Here is an 18539-nt window from a genome sequence, read left to right as displayed (position 1 = left end):
GGAGGTATGTATTTTTAGGACCCATCCTTCTAAATTCAGGTAGGTAGCTGTGTTGGTCAAAATAAATAAAAAATTGTCCAGTAGCACCTTAGAGACCAACTAAGTTTGTTCTGGGTATAAGCTTTCATGTATCTGAAGAAGTGTAAGCTTATACCCACAACAAACTTAGTTGGTCTCTAAGATGCTACTGGACATTTTTTTTTAAAAAAATTATTTATTAGGATCCATCCTGTTTGTTATACTGTTTCTGATTCTGAATTTTAAATAGTTGGAACCCATCCTGGGACATGCTGCTGAAGGGCAGGTAATGAATTTAATACTAATAATACTATCCCATCTGGATACTGTAAGAATGATATAGCAATAAGAAGCTGGTGTTTGAGTTTGCTTGTTTTCCTCTTCCCTCCTTGTCCCTTTTCCTTTTGTGTTGTGTCTCTTCAGATTGTAACCCTGAGGGCAGAGACGGTGCTATTTTTCATTGTTATGTAAGTCACTCGTCTGGGAGTCTTTCTGGCTGAAGAGCAGCATATAAATGCTTTGAATAAATACAAATTCACTGGGTGGGGTTTTTTGAGTGGTGGTGGTGAGTCAATTACTCTTGGTGCAAGATGCCAATGTGCCCTACTTTATGAAGGACAGTCCTCTATTTGAAATGCTGTCAGTGGGCCACCCTCTGCCTATAGAGCGAGATGCACACCGCAACCCCAGAGTCGTCTGTGACTGGACCTAATGGTCAGGGGTCCCTTTACCCTTTACCTTTTTATGTCCTCTTTTAACGATGCATTCCTCCTTAGGAGCAAGCGGCCAGCCTACCTCACAGGGCTGTTGTGAGGACAGGATGCAAACCAGGAGAACTCCCTCCCCCCACCATCTCCTTGGCGGAAAGGAAACTGTAATAATGAGTATTAAATGTGGGTGGCGGATTTGAATTTCCAGTGTGCCAGGAGCAATTAACAAAAACAATGGATAGCTTGGAATTTCAAGGCATGTGCCAATAATTAGGACCACTCGTTTGCTTTGAAAGTTAGGGCAACTGTATTCTAAACCCAATCCTAAATCTTCAGCCACCTCCAAACTAGGCATCCCGCCCCTCTTCTTTCCCTTTTTTAACCCAGACATCACATCTTGTGATTGCTGCATGCGTGCTTTTTAAATATATTTGCATTTCAAATACTGGCTAAAGAGAGGAGGGTGGGCTGACTGCATCATCCCCCCCCCCATTTACTCTCTCCACCAAGAGGTGCAAATGGGGGGGGGGGGATCTAAGGCCACGTGATCCACAGGGTGGGGTTTCCCCTCCCCAGTTGCTATGGCAACTGTCTGGGACATGCATTCTCCCCCCCCCCCCGCTTCGCTGGGTTTCATGGTGTGAGTCCAGGGAGGGGCGGGGACAAAAAGGCCCGGAGCTGCCATTGGCGGGCGCTCGCACGTGACGCATGCAGGAATGCTAATGAATCCTGTCCCCCCCCCCCCGCTGTCTTGCGCGCGCTGTCTGGGTTTTTTTTTTTTTTGCATTCGCTGCTCGTGGCGCGCGCGCGGAGGGGGGCCAGGCTGGCTGGTCGCTGCGCATGCACGTGGAGGTCAGGTAAGGGGGCAGGGCAGCCTGTCAGGGTGCTGGTGCTGGTGGGGGACGTTGGGTGCGGAGGGGGTGTCTCCCCTTCCTTCTGCTGCTTCTCTTCCAAGGCCTGAGCATTGCAATGGTGTTTCTTCTCCCTTTTTGGCGGTGGTCGGGAAGGTGTCATTTGCGATGCTCTGTTGCAATAGGAACATGGCAAGCTGCATTCTTCCCGAAGCAGGTCACCGGACCAGCTAGCTCAATACTGGCCGCACTGAGCGGCAGCGGCTCTCCAGGGTTTCACATTCGGGACATTCGCAGCCCCTACCTGGAGATGCCATTGCGGTTTGAACCTGGGACCAAGGCAGCTGCTCCACCTCTGAGCTGTTGTCTTTCACCTAAATGCAAAGCGAGGTTCTGAATTAAACTGGAACACGGGAAGCTGCCTTGTGCTGAAATCATTGGCCTATCCATCCCAGTATTGTCTACACCAGGCATGTCCAACAGGTAGATCGAGATCTACCGGTAGATCACTGGACGTCTGCGATAGATCACTGGTAGATCACTGGCTCCCCCCAAAGAAGCTGAACAACTTTGGCTCCCCAAAAAAGGGGGTAGATCACTGCCAGTTTTTAACTGTGAGTAGATTGCAGTCTCTTGTGAGTTGGCTATCCCTTGTCTACACTGACTGGCAGCAGCAGGGTGTCTCTCCTTACCTGGAGACGCCATTGGGGATTGAACCTGCATGCAAGGCAGACCCTCTACCCATTTGAGCTACAGCCCATTGCAGCCTATGCAACATTGCATAGGGAAGGGAGATGTGCTCAGCTAGACTCCTGGATTCTTGGGTGGGACGATGGTTTTCAGACTTTTTCAAAATATCTTATCAAGCATAGCTACGGCATGGTCATGGTGACAGTCCTAACTCTTAATGTTCATAGAGCGCTTTTTGGGGGTATCTGCTTTAGATTGTAAGGCCCTCAGGGCAGAGAATGGAGCTTTTACTGACCTCTATGCAGCATCATGCATGTGGATGAGTCCTGTAGAAATAAATATTCGGAAACCGTGAGTGGCTTTTCTGGATCAGGCCACATGATTTAGGGATAGCCAAAGTAACACCCTATCCCAGGGGTGGGCAACCTAAGGCCCGGGGGCCAGATGCAGCCCAATCGCCTTCTCAGTCCGGCCTGCGGATGGTCTGGGAATCAGCGTGCTTTTACATGAGTAGAATGTGTCCTTTTATTTAAAACGCATCCCTGGATTATTTGTGGGGCCTGCCTGGTGTTTTTACATGAGTATAATGTGTACTTTTATTTAAAATGCATCTCTGGGTTATTTGTGGGGCATAGGAATTCGTTCATTCCCCCCCCCCAAATATACTCCGGCCCACCACATGGCCTGAGGGGCGGTGGACTGGCCCATGGCTGAAAAAGGTTGCTGACCCCTGCCCTATCCAGATGTTACTGGGCTGTAGCACTTAACCCCCGTGACCATTGGCTGCTGTAGCAGGGACTGATGGGAAATGGAGTCCAGTGACCTTGGGAGGGCAGGACATTGACTAGCGCTTTGTGGCAAACATGGCCAGATGGATGCCTTCAGGGTGCCCTTCAGACTGCTGCCTGACCACATCTGTTACGCTTATCTGTTAGTCATGAAGGCTATCTAATAGATAAGGCCATGGTCATCACCACATCTTACTGTGCCACATGAATAACAGAATCATAGAATTGCAGAGTGGGTTCCAGGCACCACGAGGGTCATCTAGTCCAACCCCCAGCAATGCAGGAATCTTTTGCTCAACATGGGACTCAAACCCATGTCCCTGAGATTAAGAGGCGCCACCCACTTTAGCCCCCTGCTGCTCGCATGTGGCCCTCAGAAGAAGGTTCCCTGTGAGGGAATGAAGGGCTTCTCCCGCTCTTGGAACTCAAGCCACACTTGTTCCAACAAGCATTTGGCCCCTCGTAAGCTGGTGTGGTGTTGAGCATGGGGGGTATCGGTTGTGGTTTCAAAAAGATTTAGGCCACCTGGCATCGTGGCTGAAAGATGGCGCCTCAGAAGTGGAAAGTCCCTGATTCCAGTCTCGCATGGTGGCCTTTTTTTCTGGGATCAGCGACACATTGAGAATGAGGCAGTGTCATGGAGTGGTTAGAGTGTTGGTATTAAAGGGAGGGACGTGGGTGGTGCTGTGGGTTAAACCACAGAGCCTAGGGCTTGCCGATCAGAAGGTTGGCGGTTCGAATCCCCGTGATGGGGTGAGCTCCCGTTGCTCGGTCCCTGCTCCTGCCAACGTAGCAGTTCGAAAGGACGTCAAAGTGCAAGTAGATAAATAGGTACCGCTGTGGCGGAAAGGTAAACGGCGTTTCTGTGTGCTGCTTTGGTTCACCAGAAGTGGCTTAGTCATGCTGGCCACATGACCCGGAAGCTGTACGCTGGCTCCCTCAGCCAATAAAGCGAGATGAGCACCGCAACCCCAGAGTCAGTCACGACTGGACCTAATGGTCAGGGGTCCTTTTACCTTTAGCTTTATTAAAGGGAGACCTGAGTTCACATCCTGTGCTTGGCTGCAAGGCTTCCTGGGCATTCCAGAAGAACAGCCCGTTCATTACCTCCAACCACCCTCTACCTTGCAGGATTACGGTATTGTGCGGATGGGAGGCAGGAGACACTGTGTACATTGTGGTGGGGGTTGAGCGGGGAACAGAAGGAAGGTCTGCTGTAATCGGCCTTGAAAAGGAGCTCTCTCTCTATTAAAGGCCTTATTACGGAATAGATCCAATGTCCCTTGTGGGAGGAATTGCCTTGAAATGGAGATGAGATGAGTAAGCTGCATTTGGGGGGGGGGCGCGTGTTGAGCGCAGGGGGAAGGTTGAATTCTTAATTTTTGCTTGATGTCTTTTTTCCTCCCTCCACTCCCCCCTCCCCCCCCATATGGCAGGCTGATTAATTTGTGACTCCTTAATGGCAAACAATGAGCTGAAGGGATTCTGACTCCTTGTCTGGAAGCGTCTGGTAGCTCCCAAGTCCAGGGTTTGTGAGGGTGGCATAATAGGGTTCCTGGTTTCTCATTCCTTATTTATTCGTTTACAAAAAACTGCTGCAGTTTACGCCACTATCAAAGTGGTTTGCAGCAATAGAAGCATCAAAATCATCATTAATATTCATTTCATTTCTATCCTGCTTTATATTTTTAATAACCTCCCCCTCTACAATAAATCTGTTAAAACGTTATAATCAGAATTTGGCTAAATGCTGCAGAAAGATGTATTTCTAATAGGAATAGGAAACTTTTCAGCAGGCGTTTAAAAGTTGGCCCAGAAGGTGCCCTTGTTTTACTCTGGTGTTCCACCCTAAACCAAAACCTGGGCTGCCATCCTGTACCCGACTAGGTGAGAGTAAGCTCCATGGCACACAAAGAGACTTACAGTGGTACCTTGGTTTATGAACTTAATCCGTTCCCGAAGTCCGTTTTTAAACCAAAGCTGTTCTTAAGCCGAGGTAAAGTTCGCTAACCGGGACACTACTTCCGGTTTTGCGGAGTTCGTATACCAAATAGTTCATAAACAGGGCTGTTCTTAAGTTGAGGTACCACTGTACAGTGGTACCTCAGGTTAAGAACTTAATTCGTTCTGGAGGTCCGTTCTTAACCTGAAACTGTTCTTAACCTGAGGTACCACTTTAGCTAATGGGGCCTCCCGCTGCCGCCGTGTCACCAGTGCACGATTTCTGTTCTCATCCTGAAGTAAAGTTCTTAACCCAAGGTACTACTTCTGGGTTAGCGGCGTCCGTAACCTGAAGCGTCTGTAACCCGAGGTACCACTGTACTTCTGTGTGGACTCGTGTTAGGTAGTGTTAGGTAGCTCTGTGGCGCATTCTCGACAAGTGCCTGGTCTTTAGCCCATGCACAACAGCAGGAGACTGTTCCTAAGCCCTTTTGCAAAACTTTGCCGCTTGCGTTTTGCAGGGAGGACTTGTATGCTTATTGTAAAGTAGTAATTGCAGAAAACTGCTTCTTGGGAGTACCAAAGTCCCGCAGGAAAGATGCATCCTGGCAGCTAGGAACAAAAGGAAGAGCAAACTAGAGAGATTTCAAGGACTATGAAAAAAATGAGATGGAGAGATGGAAAGGAAGGGAAAGAGATTCTTGCTACAGTCCCTGACTTCACCCACTGCTCAGTCTTGAGCAGCCAGGGTGGCTCACTTCACAACAGTCACTTAGAGACTTGCATTTTATTTATTGTTTAATGAAAGCTCAGTGCTGGCTGGGACCCCTGGTCAGGGGCTGCAGTTAAGGCTTTCATGGGCACTCTGTTGGTGCCCCCGATTTCTACAGGGCCCAAGTTCCCTACCCCTGCCATAGAGGATGCCCCATCCTCTCCAACCCACAGAGAAGGGGGATGTCGGCCTTGCGGTTGCTAACCAGCCGTTCAGCAGTGAACTTGTGGAAGGAACTTGAGAAAGCCTTGCCACAGTAGTTCATGCACAGGTTACTTCAAGACTGGATTGCTGCAATGCGCTTCATGTGGGGCTTCCCTTGCTGACAGGAGTGAGGCTTTGGCAGTGGGAAACTCCTATAGCTGAGAGATCTGCACTGGTCGCTGATTTGCTTACAGGGCCAAGTTCAGTGTGTTACTATTAGTATCTAAAGCCCTTAACAACTTGGGACCAGTTTACCTATGAGATCGCCTTACCTATGAGATGCACTCACTTGACCCCTTTGATCTGCAGAACTGTCCCTGCTACAGGTACCACCCTGTAAGGCATGGATCTTTTACTGTGGTGGCATCTACACTGTGGAACTCCCTGCCTATTGATATCAGGCAGGGTCCTTCGCTGTACTCCTTTCAGCACCTGCCAAAAACATTTTTGTGTAGGCATGCGGACCCAGACATGTAGAATGTTGGTGTATGTTTTAATTTGGTTTTAGTTTATTATTGATTTTATCTTTCAAATGTTTTAACAAGTTGCTTTTTACTTTAAAAAATATATTTTTTTTGTTTTATTTTCTTTGTAAACCACTTGGAGGTTTTTTTGTTTTTGTTTTCTTAAAAGACCAATCAAGCTGAGTAAAAATCTTATGAAATAAAGGAAGGAAGGAAGGAGGGGTCCTTCCCTCTTTTGATTTCTTTCCTTGCCTCCTTAGAACCTTGCGGCTGCAATGGCCTTCGGGTGGGTTTGATGGATGGCAGGTGTCAATCGACGGATTGCTCCAGAGATGTTTTACTGGAGAGCTGGGCTGACCTTGGGTGTGAGGGGAAATACATCAGCCCCCTCCAACCCCATGCACTCCCCTCTCGTAACTCTCCATGTTTCCTGCCGGAAATAGATGCTTCCGTAACCCTAATACATTTTTAAATGCTCCATGTTTATCAGACGGCGTCTTCCAGGCAATTAGTCCTGGTTGGAGGATAGGGGGAAGGCAAGGCGGCAAGTGGGCAGCCCTAAGCCTTTCATGCATGTGGAATTCTTTGAAGGTTTGGGGAGCGTTTAGCTGAAGGAACGGAAAGCTGAGCTTCTTGGGGATTCAATTAAGACCAAGAGCCAAGGGTCTAGCCCTCATGGGTACACAGAACAGTGATCAATATTCAGTGGATGTGTGTTGTGTAGGCCTTGGAAGAGTTCTGGATGAGTCCTTCATGATCTGGAGTAATATTTCCTTTCTCCTCCCCATCACCCTTGCCCCAATTTCTGTTTTTCTTCTTTCTCTACCCATACATTTTGTTTTTGCTATTTTTTTAATGGTCCTCCTCTCTTTATTTGCAGTCCACAAAAATGCCCATTGCTACAACTGGAAAACACGTGATCACAGATCAGTTTCAAAAACTCTGTTGTTTGTTCTGCTACTTATTAAGCTTCCCCTGATCAAGCCTGTCTTTTTCTTTTTTATCATATTTTGATGGTTTTCAGATATAACAGGACTAAGGAAACAACAATAACCGTTGAAGTTCTGAGGCATGACTAACAGGTTCATTTATTTCAATGGGCCTAGTTCTAAATAGGGCTAGCATTGGGTGTAGCCCATGGTCTGGAATACAGCAGATCTCTACACACCTAAAATGTGGCTAAAAGAATCCTAGAAATTGCAATTTCTCAGAAACTAGCTAGACTATAGCAGTAAGGATTGGCTGTCTTCTGAGGAACCCATAGATAACCTGTTTTACCGTATTTTTTGCTCTATAAGACTCACTTTTTCCCTCCTAAAAAGTAAGGGGAAATGTGTGTGCGTATTATGGAGCGAATGCAGGCTGCGCAGCTATCCCAGAAGCCAGAACAGCAAGAGGGATTGCTGCTTTCACTGTGCAGCAATCCCTTGCTGTTCTGGCTCCTGAGATTCAGAATATTTTTTTCCTTGTTTTCCTCCTCCAAAAACTAGGTGCGTCTTGTGGTCTGGTGCGTCTTATAGAGCGAAAAATACAGTATTTGTTTTGAATTGGTGTTCTGGGTGTGATTCCAGACTGTAAAAAGGCAAGCCCAGAATTGCATCTCTGCATGAGTTTCTGAAAGAAGCCCTTTTTCCCCCTTCAAAGAAGGGCTTTGTACCTGCAGCAGGAGTGATCTAATCGTACTTGATGGGAAGGAAGTGTTTAGCAGCGTTTGAGCTCAGCAGAGGCTGCTTGAAGGAGACAGGGTCAGAGCAGTGATTCATACAGAGATACAGCAGGAAGCCTCCGCCTTTGAGATTTTCTGCACTTAAGTAGCATTAAGCAATTTGTGCACTGTGGGAGTGTATCAGCAAGTTGAGCCAACAGTGCAGCCTTTTCTGAGCATGCTGAATGTGAAACAGAGCCTCTGTTTGGTGTTTTTAAATAGTGTCTTCCAGTCAGTCTCTTCCTACCAAACAGAGTGCATTGCAGTTAGCTGAACCACATTAATGTGCGCTGAAGGGCATTGCAACACCATTACGTTTGCTGGCGGCAGATGGCCTCACGGCTTTGCTTCCAGAACGGTGAAGGAGTTGCTGCTCTTGTGAGAGTAAAGGGCAAGTGTAATTGAAGGGAAGAGAGGCAGTTTCTTCTGCTGGCCCTGCTAACAGTGCACCTTGTTTAAAGTCCCATATGACATAATGCCAGCCAAGGAAAGTCAAGAGCAGCCGTTGGCCTGCCAGGTCTTTTTGTAAAAGATAAAATAAATGGCAGCCAGCTCAGATCAGGGAGCAGCCATAAATTTCCGTGTTTTTAATCATCATTAAGTTGCAAACGTTGCAGCAGCAGCAGCTGGGAATGCCTAAATGGGAGGGGGACCCCGGCTGCGGATGCACCAGGCTGAGTGGGCTGCCATGATTCCAGCGCTATTTCCGGAAGATTTACAGCTACGGAGCTTGTAAGCAGACAGAGGCCATTTGTGAAGGCTAATGGAAAGCTCCATAATAGCACTTTATAGAAGCTTATATATATTTGACTCCTAATTTTTTATATATATAGAGAGAATGAGTAAGCTTCCGGTCCATATGGAGGCAAAGGTAAAAATGTGGAAGGGTTAATGGGGGCATCATTGCCTGGTAAAAGCTCAGAAGGCGCAGAGGGTCAAGTCATCTCAGGAGGCAGGAATAAGGGGAGGAGGCAGGCGAGCGAAAGGGAAGACGCCTGCTCCATTTAGCTCAATATCATCCACACTGACTGGCAGCAGCTCACCAGAGCTTCTGACGGGGTCTTTCCCATCCATACCTTGAGATGCTGACGGCTGGACTTGGGAGCTTCAAAGTGCAAAGCCAAGTGGAGAGTGTTGGCCCTTCTTCCAAAGTTAAGCTAAGGTTCTATTTCTCATGGTTCTGAATCAAAGAGCTGATTTTGAAGAGGAAGTTGCCTTGTAGCGAGCCAGACCATTGGTCCTGCCAGCTCAGCTTTGTCTGTACTGACTGGCCAGGACTAGTCAGGGTTTTGGGAGGGAGTTTCTCTGCCCTACCTAGAGATGCTGGGGGTTGAGTTGGGACCTTCCATATAAAGGAGGGGCTCAGGACTGAGCCGGATGAGTAAGAGGTGCCATGATAGAAGTGTATAAAACAATGCAGATAAAAGAAAGCCCTTCTTCATGCAGTACATAATTTAACTGTGGAACTCCCTCCCACTGGAGGTAGTGATGTCAATCAACCTGGGCGGCTTTAAAAGAGGACGGGACACATTTGTGGAGGATAACACTATCAATGGCTACTAGCCAGGGTGGCTATGGTCTGCCCTGAGGGATAGCTTAGTTGGTAGTGCATGAGACTCTTAATCTCAGGGTCGTGGGTTTGAGTCCCAGGGTGGGTGAAAAATTCCTGCATTGCAGGGGGTTGGACTAGATGACCCTGACCCCGGTCCCTTCCAACTCTACAAGGCTGCGATTCTGCCTTTGCGGTCCAGAGGCAGCTATGCTTCTGAATACCTGTTACTGGAAGCTGCAGGAGGGGAGAGGGCTCTTGCGTTCGCCGGTTTCCAATGGGTGTCTGGTTGGTCAGTGTGAGAACAGGATGCTGAACTAGATGGGTCCCCTCAGGCCTGGTCTTCTGAAGGTCCTGTCCATCACTTAGCCTTGGTGGTCCTCTTACTTCAGTGAGGAAAGGCGGAAGTGCTGGTTTGTTAAACCAGTGAGAAAGCAGAGGAAGACCTATGATCAGGTGTATTTTCCTGGGAGTGCAGGAAAAGAAACCCTTTCCTCCCTCACTCTGGATAACCAGAACTCCAGCACACCATGCAAGCCATAGATTCAGGGCAGACTTCTTTGCATGGCAGGAAATTAACCTGTGGAACTCTCCGTCCTAAGCCGTGGTGATGTCAGGTTTCTAAAGATGACATGAAAATGGGATCGAGCTACTTTATAGGAGATGGGCTTTTCCACGGCTACCAGCCCACACTTTGTTGTTGTTGTTTAGTCGTTTAGTCATGTCCGACTCTTCATGACCCCATGGACCAGAGCACACCAGGCACTCCTGTCATCCACTTCCTCCCGCAGTTTGGTCAAACTCATGCTGGTAGCTTCGAGAACACTGTCCAACCATCTCATCCTCTGTCGTCCCCTTCTCCTTGTGCCCTCCATCTTTCCCAACATCAGGGTCTTTTCCAGGGAGTCTTCTCTTCTCGTGAGGTGGCCAAAGTATGGAGCCTCAGCTTCACGATCTGTCCTTCCAGTGAGCACTCGGCTGATTTCCTTCAGAATGGATAGGTTTAATCTTCTTGCAGTCCATGGGACTCTCAAGAGTCTCCTCCAGCACCATAATTCAATAGCATCAATTCTTCAGCGATCAGTCTTCTTTATGATCCAGCTCTCACTTCCATACATCACTACTCCAGCCCATACTAGCTAAGCTGAACTTCCAGGTTTCTGACCGTGCTGCTCTTGGGGTACCAGTGGTTGGAGGGCAGACAGTTCTCATAGAATCATAGAGTGGGAATTATCTAGTTGCAAGGCAACATTATGCCCTCATCCCTTACGGGGATCGAACCTGCAACCTTGACGTTGTCAGCACCACGCTCTAGCCCTGTGAGCTCTTGCTTTCGTGCTGTGTTTGTGAGCTTCTCAGGACAGGAACATTGGAAACACAGTGGGACTTGGGATATTGGACTAGATGGGCCTTAGATCTGACCCCGAAAGGTGGGGAAACTCCAGCCCTCTGGGTGCCATTGGACTATAGTTCCCATTATCCCTGACTTCCTCCCCCTCACATGTGTTTTTTGATGCTTTTGCAGGTGGGCTTTGTGGTTTTTTTTAAAGGCTACCAAACTCAAATTAATTTGTGCTGAATACTTTCTTCTCGCCCGCCCCCGCCCTCCCAGAAATGGCTAATTTATATGCTAAGTAGCCTGATGGAAATCGATGGCGCCTGCCGATCAATAGGGGATCCTACGGGCACCATTGACCAGGGCCGGCTAATGGAAGTCCTTTCGAGGCGGCGCCAGCAATGAAAACGGAACAATTAGGGGACGATAAATGGGCCCACTGGAGGGGGGCAGGGGGAACGCTTGAGTGCCTCATATTTGAGTGATATGAGTTCATTGCCCCTTCCCCTCCCCTCGTGTAGGAGGGTTCATCCTCCTCCGCGGTGATTGCCTTTATTTTCTCCTGGGGGTTTCAAGAAGACACGACCAAGTGTGTGGTTTGGAGAAACCTCCCCAGTAGCCAAGGCTTGGGTGGCTTCAGAAGAAGATCAGACAAATTCATGGAGGAGAGAGCAACCGAGGGCTCCTTGATAGCTATGCTCTGCCTCCACGGTCAGAGGCAGCCAGTCTTCTGTTGTTGGAAACCACAGGAGGGGAGAACGGTCTTGTGTTCGGGTCCTGCTTCCAGGTTTCCCCCTGGGGCATCTGGTTGGCCACTGTGAGAACGATCTGGATTAGATGGGCCAATGGCCTATTCCATCAGACTCTTCTTACTTTCTTAAGGCTGCAGTGTGGACACACAAACACTAAATATAGTGGCAAGCACAGAATTCAATTTTCTGATAGGTCACATTTTCCCCACTTTCTTTTTTAAAAGAGCCACTCAAGTTTCTAGACCTTAAGGTTCTACTCAAGGCAGTCTGGATTCAAGACCCAGTGAAAACTCCAAAGCAAAAGAGGTTGCTGAATAATACTTTTTTCAGTGTTCAGAGAGTTTGGGGTTCAGTTTGATCAAGCTGCTGCTTACTTTTGCGGAATCAAATACAGGTTGCAGAATTTCATGGAATCATAGAATGTAGAGTGGATCACCTAGCTCAACCCTCCGCAATGCAGGAATCACAGCTCAATAATCCTGGACAGGTGGCCATCAAACCTCTGATTAAAAACCTCCACCTTCCAACACAGTCCGTTTTGCTGCTGAACAGCTCTTACCCTCAGAAAGTTCTTCCTAATGTCTAGTCAGAATCTCCTCTCTCGTAATCTCAATCGACTTACTCGGGTCCTGTCCTTTGCGAGCAGCAGAAAAGAAGCTTTCTCCATCCTCCATGGGACAGCCCTTTAGATATTTGAAGACGGCTATCTCTCAACTCCCTCCGCTGTTCCTCATAAAGCTTGACTTCATTTTTTCTGAGTTACAGTTTTAGTTTGCATTGGCAAAGCCTGTGTGTGTGGATACTTTAACATCTTAATTTCTTGCTCAGGGAGGCTCTTGGAACTTGGAGAGGTCCCTTCGCTTTGTTGGCAGAAGTGGGTTTCTGTGCCCATGCCCCAAGATGTGCTGTTGCCAGCTGGACCGGGATAGATTGCGGCCGCTGCGGGGACATCCCTTTCCTTTCCACCTTTCCGCGGTGCGGTTGTGCCTACCTTGAGCTTGGTCCTTGGTCCTCCCTTGCGCTGGGAAGCTCCTGGGCGAGGTGGGCGCTCTGTCTTTCCGCACACCCCCCCAGGCTCGTATCAGTCTCTTAACGTGTCCCTTGAGAGTCATGCTAAGCCGCTTGGCTGACCCTTTGAGATTAAAAGGAACGTGCGCATGCCACCAGCCCCCTGAAACTATTTGCATGAAATACTGCAGGCAAAACGGCAAGGCCCTGATTGGTGGTTGCTAAGCGACATCATAATCATCAGGAAATTAGGCTCTCTTCTTTATCTCTCTCTCCCCCCCCCCCTTCTCTCCCAACCCTGGAGTATCTGTGCGATTGCTGGGCTGTGCAAAGGGGGGGGGGGTAGCGGAACAAAGGCAGATCGGCAGGAGGAGATCTCAGGCACACGGTTCCCCAAAATGACATCCACTGACAGCAGGGCGGGTGGCGCTTCTCCTGCCGCCAGGAGCTGTGCATTGATTTGCGCCTCTTAGCTTCAGGCTGTGCCCCACTACCAGGGCGCCTAAAACGGTCCTTTTCCAAGCCTGCTCTGGGGCTTCATCTGGAGAGGATGCTCTTGTCTGTTTCGGGGGATGTGGAGGATTGAAGGAGCAGAGCGTGGAGCTGAGGCTGGGGACCCCTGGGCAGGGGTCCTGCCATCCCTTTGAAGACTGTGCATGCCTTCCGACTTGCGCCACAAATCCCGGTAGCCTGGAGGTAGGTGCAGAGAGCCTGTGGAGGCGGACTGTGAACTGGGGGAAGAGGTTGTGCTGTTGGCTTTGAAGGCTTTTTTTTGGTGCGCATGACAGCAAGCTGTTGTGGACCAGGACTGTGCTTACTTGGTGCGCTCGCCCCGAAACAGTTAGCTTCCTGGTGGGTTTCCTTATTGGGCAGTGCAAGTTTCTAGACCTCAAGGTCGCAAAGTAGAATTTTGCGGCAGTGTACAGGCAGTGGGATTCCAGTGGGCTCCTAGGCTTTCACGTGCTAGATAATTGTGTTATTTCCACCCACGTGGATATCTGGGATGGAGTAAAGTGATCGCGGGAGGTCTTAAATGAGGCTTGTGGATGGCAAGTCAAGAGGCTTGGAGATGAAGATCTGCAATAGGCATAGGCAAACTCGGCCCTCCAGATGTTTTGGGACTACAACTCCCATGATCCCTAGCTAACAGGACCAGTGGTCAGGGATGATGGGAATTGTAGTCCCAAAATATCTGGAGGACCGAGTTTGCCTGTGCCTGGGATAGACTCACAGAGGAGGCATCTGTCAGTGACTCTGAGCAATGATGCGTAAGCAAGAACCCCCCCCTATGTTCACCTGCAGTCTACCTCAGAGTAACAGATGCTGCAGATAAATAACAGGGTCTTATTTTTTTATTTACAATTTCACTACATTTATATCCCACATTTCCCCAAGGAGCTCTAAGATTCCTCGTAGAATCACAGAATTGTAGAGTTGGAAGGGACCCCAAGGGCCATGTAGTCCAACCCCCTGCAATGCAGGGATTTCAGCTCTTATCCCTCACATCCCATTTTCTCTTCACAACAGTCCTGTGAGGTAGGGCTTCCATATGTCTGGAATTTCCTGGACATAGCCAGAATATGGCAATTGGAAACAGTGTCCAGGCATATGGTAACCCATGTTGGAGGTTGGGGCAAATTTCCTTAAAAATAGCTCAAAACCCTTTTTTTGAGATTTTGCAAAACAACTTCGCAAAAAGAAAAAGAAAAAAAGAGCTCAACTTTTGTGTCCGGATTTTCACATTTTGAAATATGGCAACCCTAGTGAGGTAGGTTAAGCTGAGAGTGAATGATTGGCCCAAGGACACCCACTGAGTGTGGATTTGAAGCTTAGCCTCCCAGGTCCTAGTCCAACGCTCTCACCACTATGCAATACTACCTCAAAGCTTTTGGAGAGCACTAGGCTGAGGAAGGCTAGAACAGATAAGTGCCCAGCTAGGTCGGCTGAAGGACGATGAGGCAGCTTCTCGTGCATCATGTCTTACGGTTTGCCAGGGTTTTCCTGCTCCACTATATCTTTCACTCCAGTTTCGGGCAAAGACCTTATTAATCTCCGCTTTTTCTTCCTTATAAAAGACTTTTTAAAAAAACAAAACCAAAAAAAACTTCCAGGTGTTAAAGGTCATAGCTAAGCCCTCCCCACAAGGGACAGGTGAGATTATACCATTTCATTCCTTCCTTTTTGCCTACAATTGTTTGTACAATTGCCTTCCTCATTGTCATATTCCATTGGTCTGTGCTTTGCTTTGTGTGAATCTTGAGGTCTAACTAACAGGCTTCTAGGGATGTTTTGACTCTAAGTAAAAAGTAAAGCAAAGCAAAGCAAACGCCAGCATTGGACAGATTAAGATGAGTTTCTGAATGATGCATTTTGCTGCTGGATTCATTTTGCTGTTTATTGGGTCTGTTTTTTTTATTTTGGTATTTTATTATTTTTAATTGTCATGTGTTTTTCTTTTTTCTTTTGGTTTTATACTTTTTTTAAAAAGTTTTTTTATTGCTTAGGGACATTTTACTTGTGCCCAGAATATTAGGTGTGTCAGGCTGCGATCCTAAACAGACTTACTATTAAACAGATATTGTATGTGTTAGGGTTGCCATATTTCAGAAAGCGAAAAACCGGACACAGTTTTTTTGCCCAAAATTTGAAGTTTTTGAGCTGTTTTTAAGAAAATTCACCAAAATTTACACTTCTGACATGTGTTGCCATATGTCCAGACCCTAGTGTGTGTGCATTCAGAAGGTTTCGCTGTCACAGTCTATTTTTTAAAATTTATTTATTATTATGAAGCACTTCCAGATGCATACACTAATGGCTCACCTAGCACCAAGAGCCCCCCCCCCCCGGCAACTTTTTAAAGAAACTACCTAGCCTGATAAAGAATTCTTCCTGCTCTATTTCACGGCATTTTGTTTGGCCTCACAAAGGTTTTGCCCTAATATGGGTGCTAAAACCTGTATTATTTAAATATTTTGAAAATTTCAAAACTCTGTACATATATTAAGAAATAAGGCAGTCCCTGTCTGCAGTCAATTACCAGAGGGGTTGGGGCAAGATGCATGATGCAAAAGAAAAACGGAATTATGGAGTAGCCTGTTTTTTGTTGGCAGATGGATTTGCCATGATGGACTTCCTGGCAGCCCTAGGGCAGCTGGCAGTTGGAGCAGTCTATTTGCGGAAAGAAAATCGGTTACCTCATTTCAAACCATTTCCCCACCTTACCTGCTTTCCAAACTGCCATTGCATCTGTGCACTTTCTAAAGTACTGTATTTTACCACTGGAAGCGCATCAAAACCCAAAGCCTTGTGAGAAACAGTTGAGGGAGTTGAAGAAGAAGAGGGGACTGAGATGTGATATGATAGGTAAAGGTAAAGAGACCCTTGACCATTAGATCCAGTCGTGGCCGATTGTGGGGTTGCGGCATTCATCTCGCTTTATTGGCCAAGGAAGCCGGCGTACAGCTTCTGGGCCATGTGGTCAGCATGACTAAGCCGCTTCTGGCAAACCAGAGCAGCGCACGGAAACGTCGTTTACGTTCCCGCCAGAGTGGTACCTATTTGTCTACTTGCACTTTGACGTGCTTTTGAACTGCTAGGTTGGCAGGAGCAGGGACCGAGCAACGGGAGCTCACCCCGTCGCGGGGATTCGAACCGCTGACCTTCTGATCGGCAAGTCCTACGCTCTGTGGTTTAACGCACAGTGCCACCGATAGCCACCTCCAAATATCTGAAGGGCTGTCTCATGGAAGGAGGAGCAAGCTTGTTTTCTGCTGCTCCCAAAGGGCAGGACCCAAACCATTCAATTCAAATTACAAGAAAGTGAACACTCAGAAGAACTTTCTGAGGGTAAGAGCTGTTCAACAGTGGGACGGACTCCCTCAGAAGGCGGTGGTTGGAGGTATTAAAACAGAGGCTGGATGGCCACCTGTCAGGAATTCTTTAGCTGGGATTACAGCAAGTTGGACTGGATAACCTTTGGGGGTCCCTTCCAACTCTGTGATTCTATGAATTTATCCATCGTCCTTCCGGAACCTCCCTTAAGGCTGTGTGCCCTAAGCTGCTCAACCAGCTTCATAAATGGTTGGGATCAGAAGCTCCCTTCTTTAGTCCAGTGGTGCGGCAAAACTCTGCAGCCTGAGGGCCGGATTGCCTTCTGGTCAGCCTTCCAGGGTCCGTGTGCCAGGGAAGGGGGGCAGAGGCAAAAATAGGCAGAGCAGCAAGTGTGAATTTTTACCTTTGCGTAGCCGGCTAGTTCTCAGGACTCCCACATCTGTGTCCCATCCAGGCAAGCAAGAGGCATTGTACAAGTGCAAGGACATATACATATTCCAGTCAGGCAAAACAACTCCAGGAGAGTGCAAGGCTTGGCCATGGAGGGGTTTGGGGAGAGCTCTGAGGGGCAAGCCAGGAGCTCTGGAGGGCCGGCCCCTGACTGATTTGTGTCTTGGAGCACAAATTTTCCGTCAACACCATCGCTGAGGTAGTAGATAGCTCAGCGAATATGTTGGTCTGGTGTGTGGCCGCTGGGCAAAAGGCAAATTCCATGCTAGGGATTATCAGGAAAGGAATTGAAAATTTAAGTGCCAATATCACAACGCCATTACACAAATCTACAGTGAGACCGTATTTGGAATAATATTGTGTACGGTTCTGGCTGCCTCACCTCAGAATTATTGTAGAGTTGGAAAAGGTTCAGAAAAGGGCCACGGAAATTTTCAAGTGGATGGAGAGTGACTCCCCTATGAGGAAAGGTTGTGGCATTTGGGGCTTTTTAGTTTAGAGAAAAGACGGCAACATCGCAGAAGCTTTAAAAATGATACATGGCATGGAGCAAACGGACAGGCAAACATTTATTTCCCTCACTCATAACACTAAAATTCAGACATCCAACAAAGCTGAACGTTGGAAGATTTGGCACTGATAAAGGAAAGGACTTCGTCACGTGGTGCATAAGCTGTGGAACTCACTGCCACAGGGACAGTCACCAACCTGGATGGCTTTAAAAGAGGATTGGGCAAATGCATGGAGGGAGAGGGCTGTTGATGGCTATTCGCCATAATGCCCTTGACAGTCAAAGGCAGCCATGCTTCTGAATCCCAGTTGCTCCTCTGACGTTCTTATGAGGTGAGCTTTGCTCTCAGGGTGGATCCTCTGGTAACCTGCTTTTTCATCTCCTCGCAGCTGTAGCCGGCTGGCCACCCGCACCCACGCACCCCGCCATCTTGGCCTCCGCCCGTCCTCTGCCGCCTCTCAGGTGCCCTGGATGGTTACCATGGAGAACGAGCAGCTGCCAGCCCCCCCTCCGACCAGCAGCGCCACGGCAGCCACGGCCACCAGCAATGGACGCCAGGCAGGGCCACAAATCTCTGTGTACGGAGGGATCCCTGATCGCCAGACCGTTCAGGTAAGTGGAAGAGGGCGGAAAGGCCCTCCTGTTTGGAGCAGCTAAGGCAGACTGGGAGAAGATGCCCCAGGCTTGAACCAGGATAATCCAACCCCTGCTTGCCTTTGTGTCTGATCCAGCTGAGGAGTTGTGCATATTGTATTGTATTGTTATTTTATTACATTTACAGTATATCCCACCTTTTCTCCCCCATCTCCATTTTGACTTTGGCATACAAGGCGATCCCTTTCTTCATTCGATCCTCACAACAATCCTGTGAGGTAGGTTAGCCTGAGAGGTCAGCAACTGGCCCCCGAGGTTTCACTCAGGGAGATTCACGGCCTATGAGTAGGGATTTGAACTCTGCT

General features: G+C 48.2%; 1 protein-coding gene across 3 annotated transcripts in view; it reads left to right on the top strand.

Annotated features, from left to right (window-relative positions):
* Nucleotides 1-1467: 1467 nt before the first annotated feature.
* The window catches only part of PHC2 (polyhomeotic homolog 2), a 59355-nt gene continuing 42283 nt past the window's right edge, over nucleotides 1468-18539 (top strand). Inside the window, exons 1-2 of one of the 3 annotated variants that reach the window (XM_083628590.1) lie at nucleotides 1468-1585; nucleotides 17970-18192. In XM_083628590.1, coding sequence (XP_083484716.1) covers nucleotides 1569-1585; nucleotides 17970-18192 — 240 coding nt within the window. In that variant the 5' untranslated portion in view covers nucleotides 1468-1568. The remainder of the gene's footprint in view (nucleotides 1586-17969; nucleotides 18193-18539) is intronic. The other 2 variants (XM_083628592.1, XM_083628591.1) reach the window with 2 other exon arrangements.

The sequence above is a fragment of the Podarcis filfolensis genome (assembly GCF_964270895.1).
Source record: "Podarcis filfolensis genome assembly, chromosome: 8".
Classification (NCBI taxonomy): Eukaryota; Metazoa; Chordata; class Lepidosauria; order Squamata; family Lacertidae; genus Podarcis; species Podarcis filfolensis.
The sequence above is the reverse complement of the archived record's forward strand: the minus strand, read 5'-3'. Positions and strand labels throughout refer to the sequence as shown.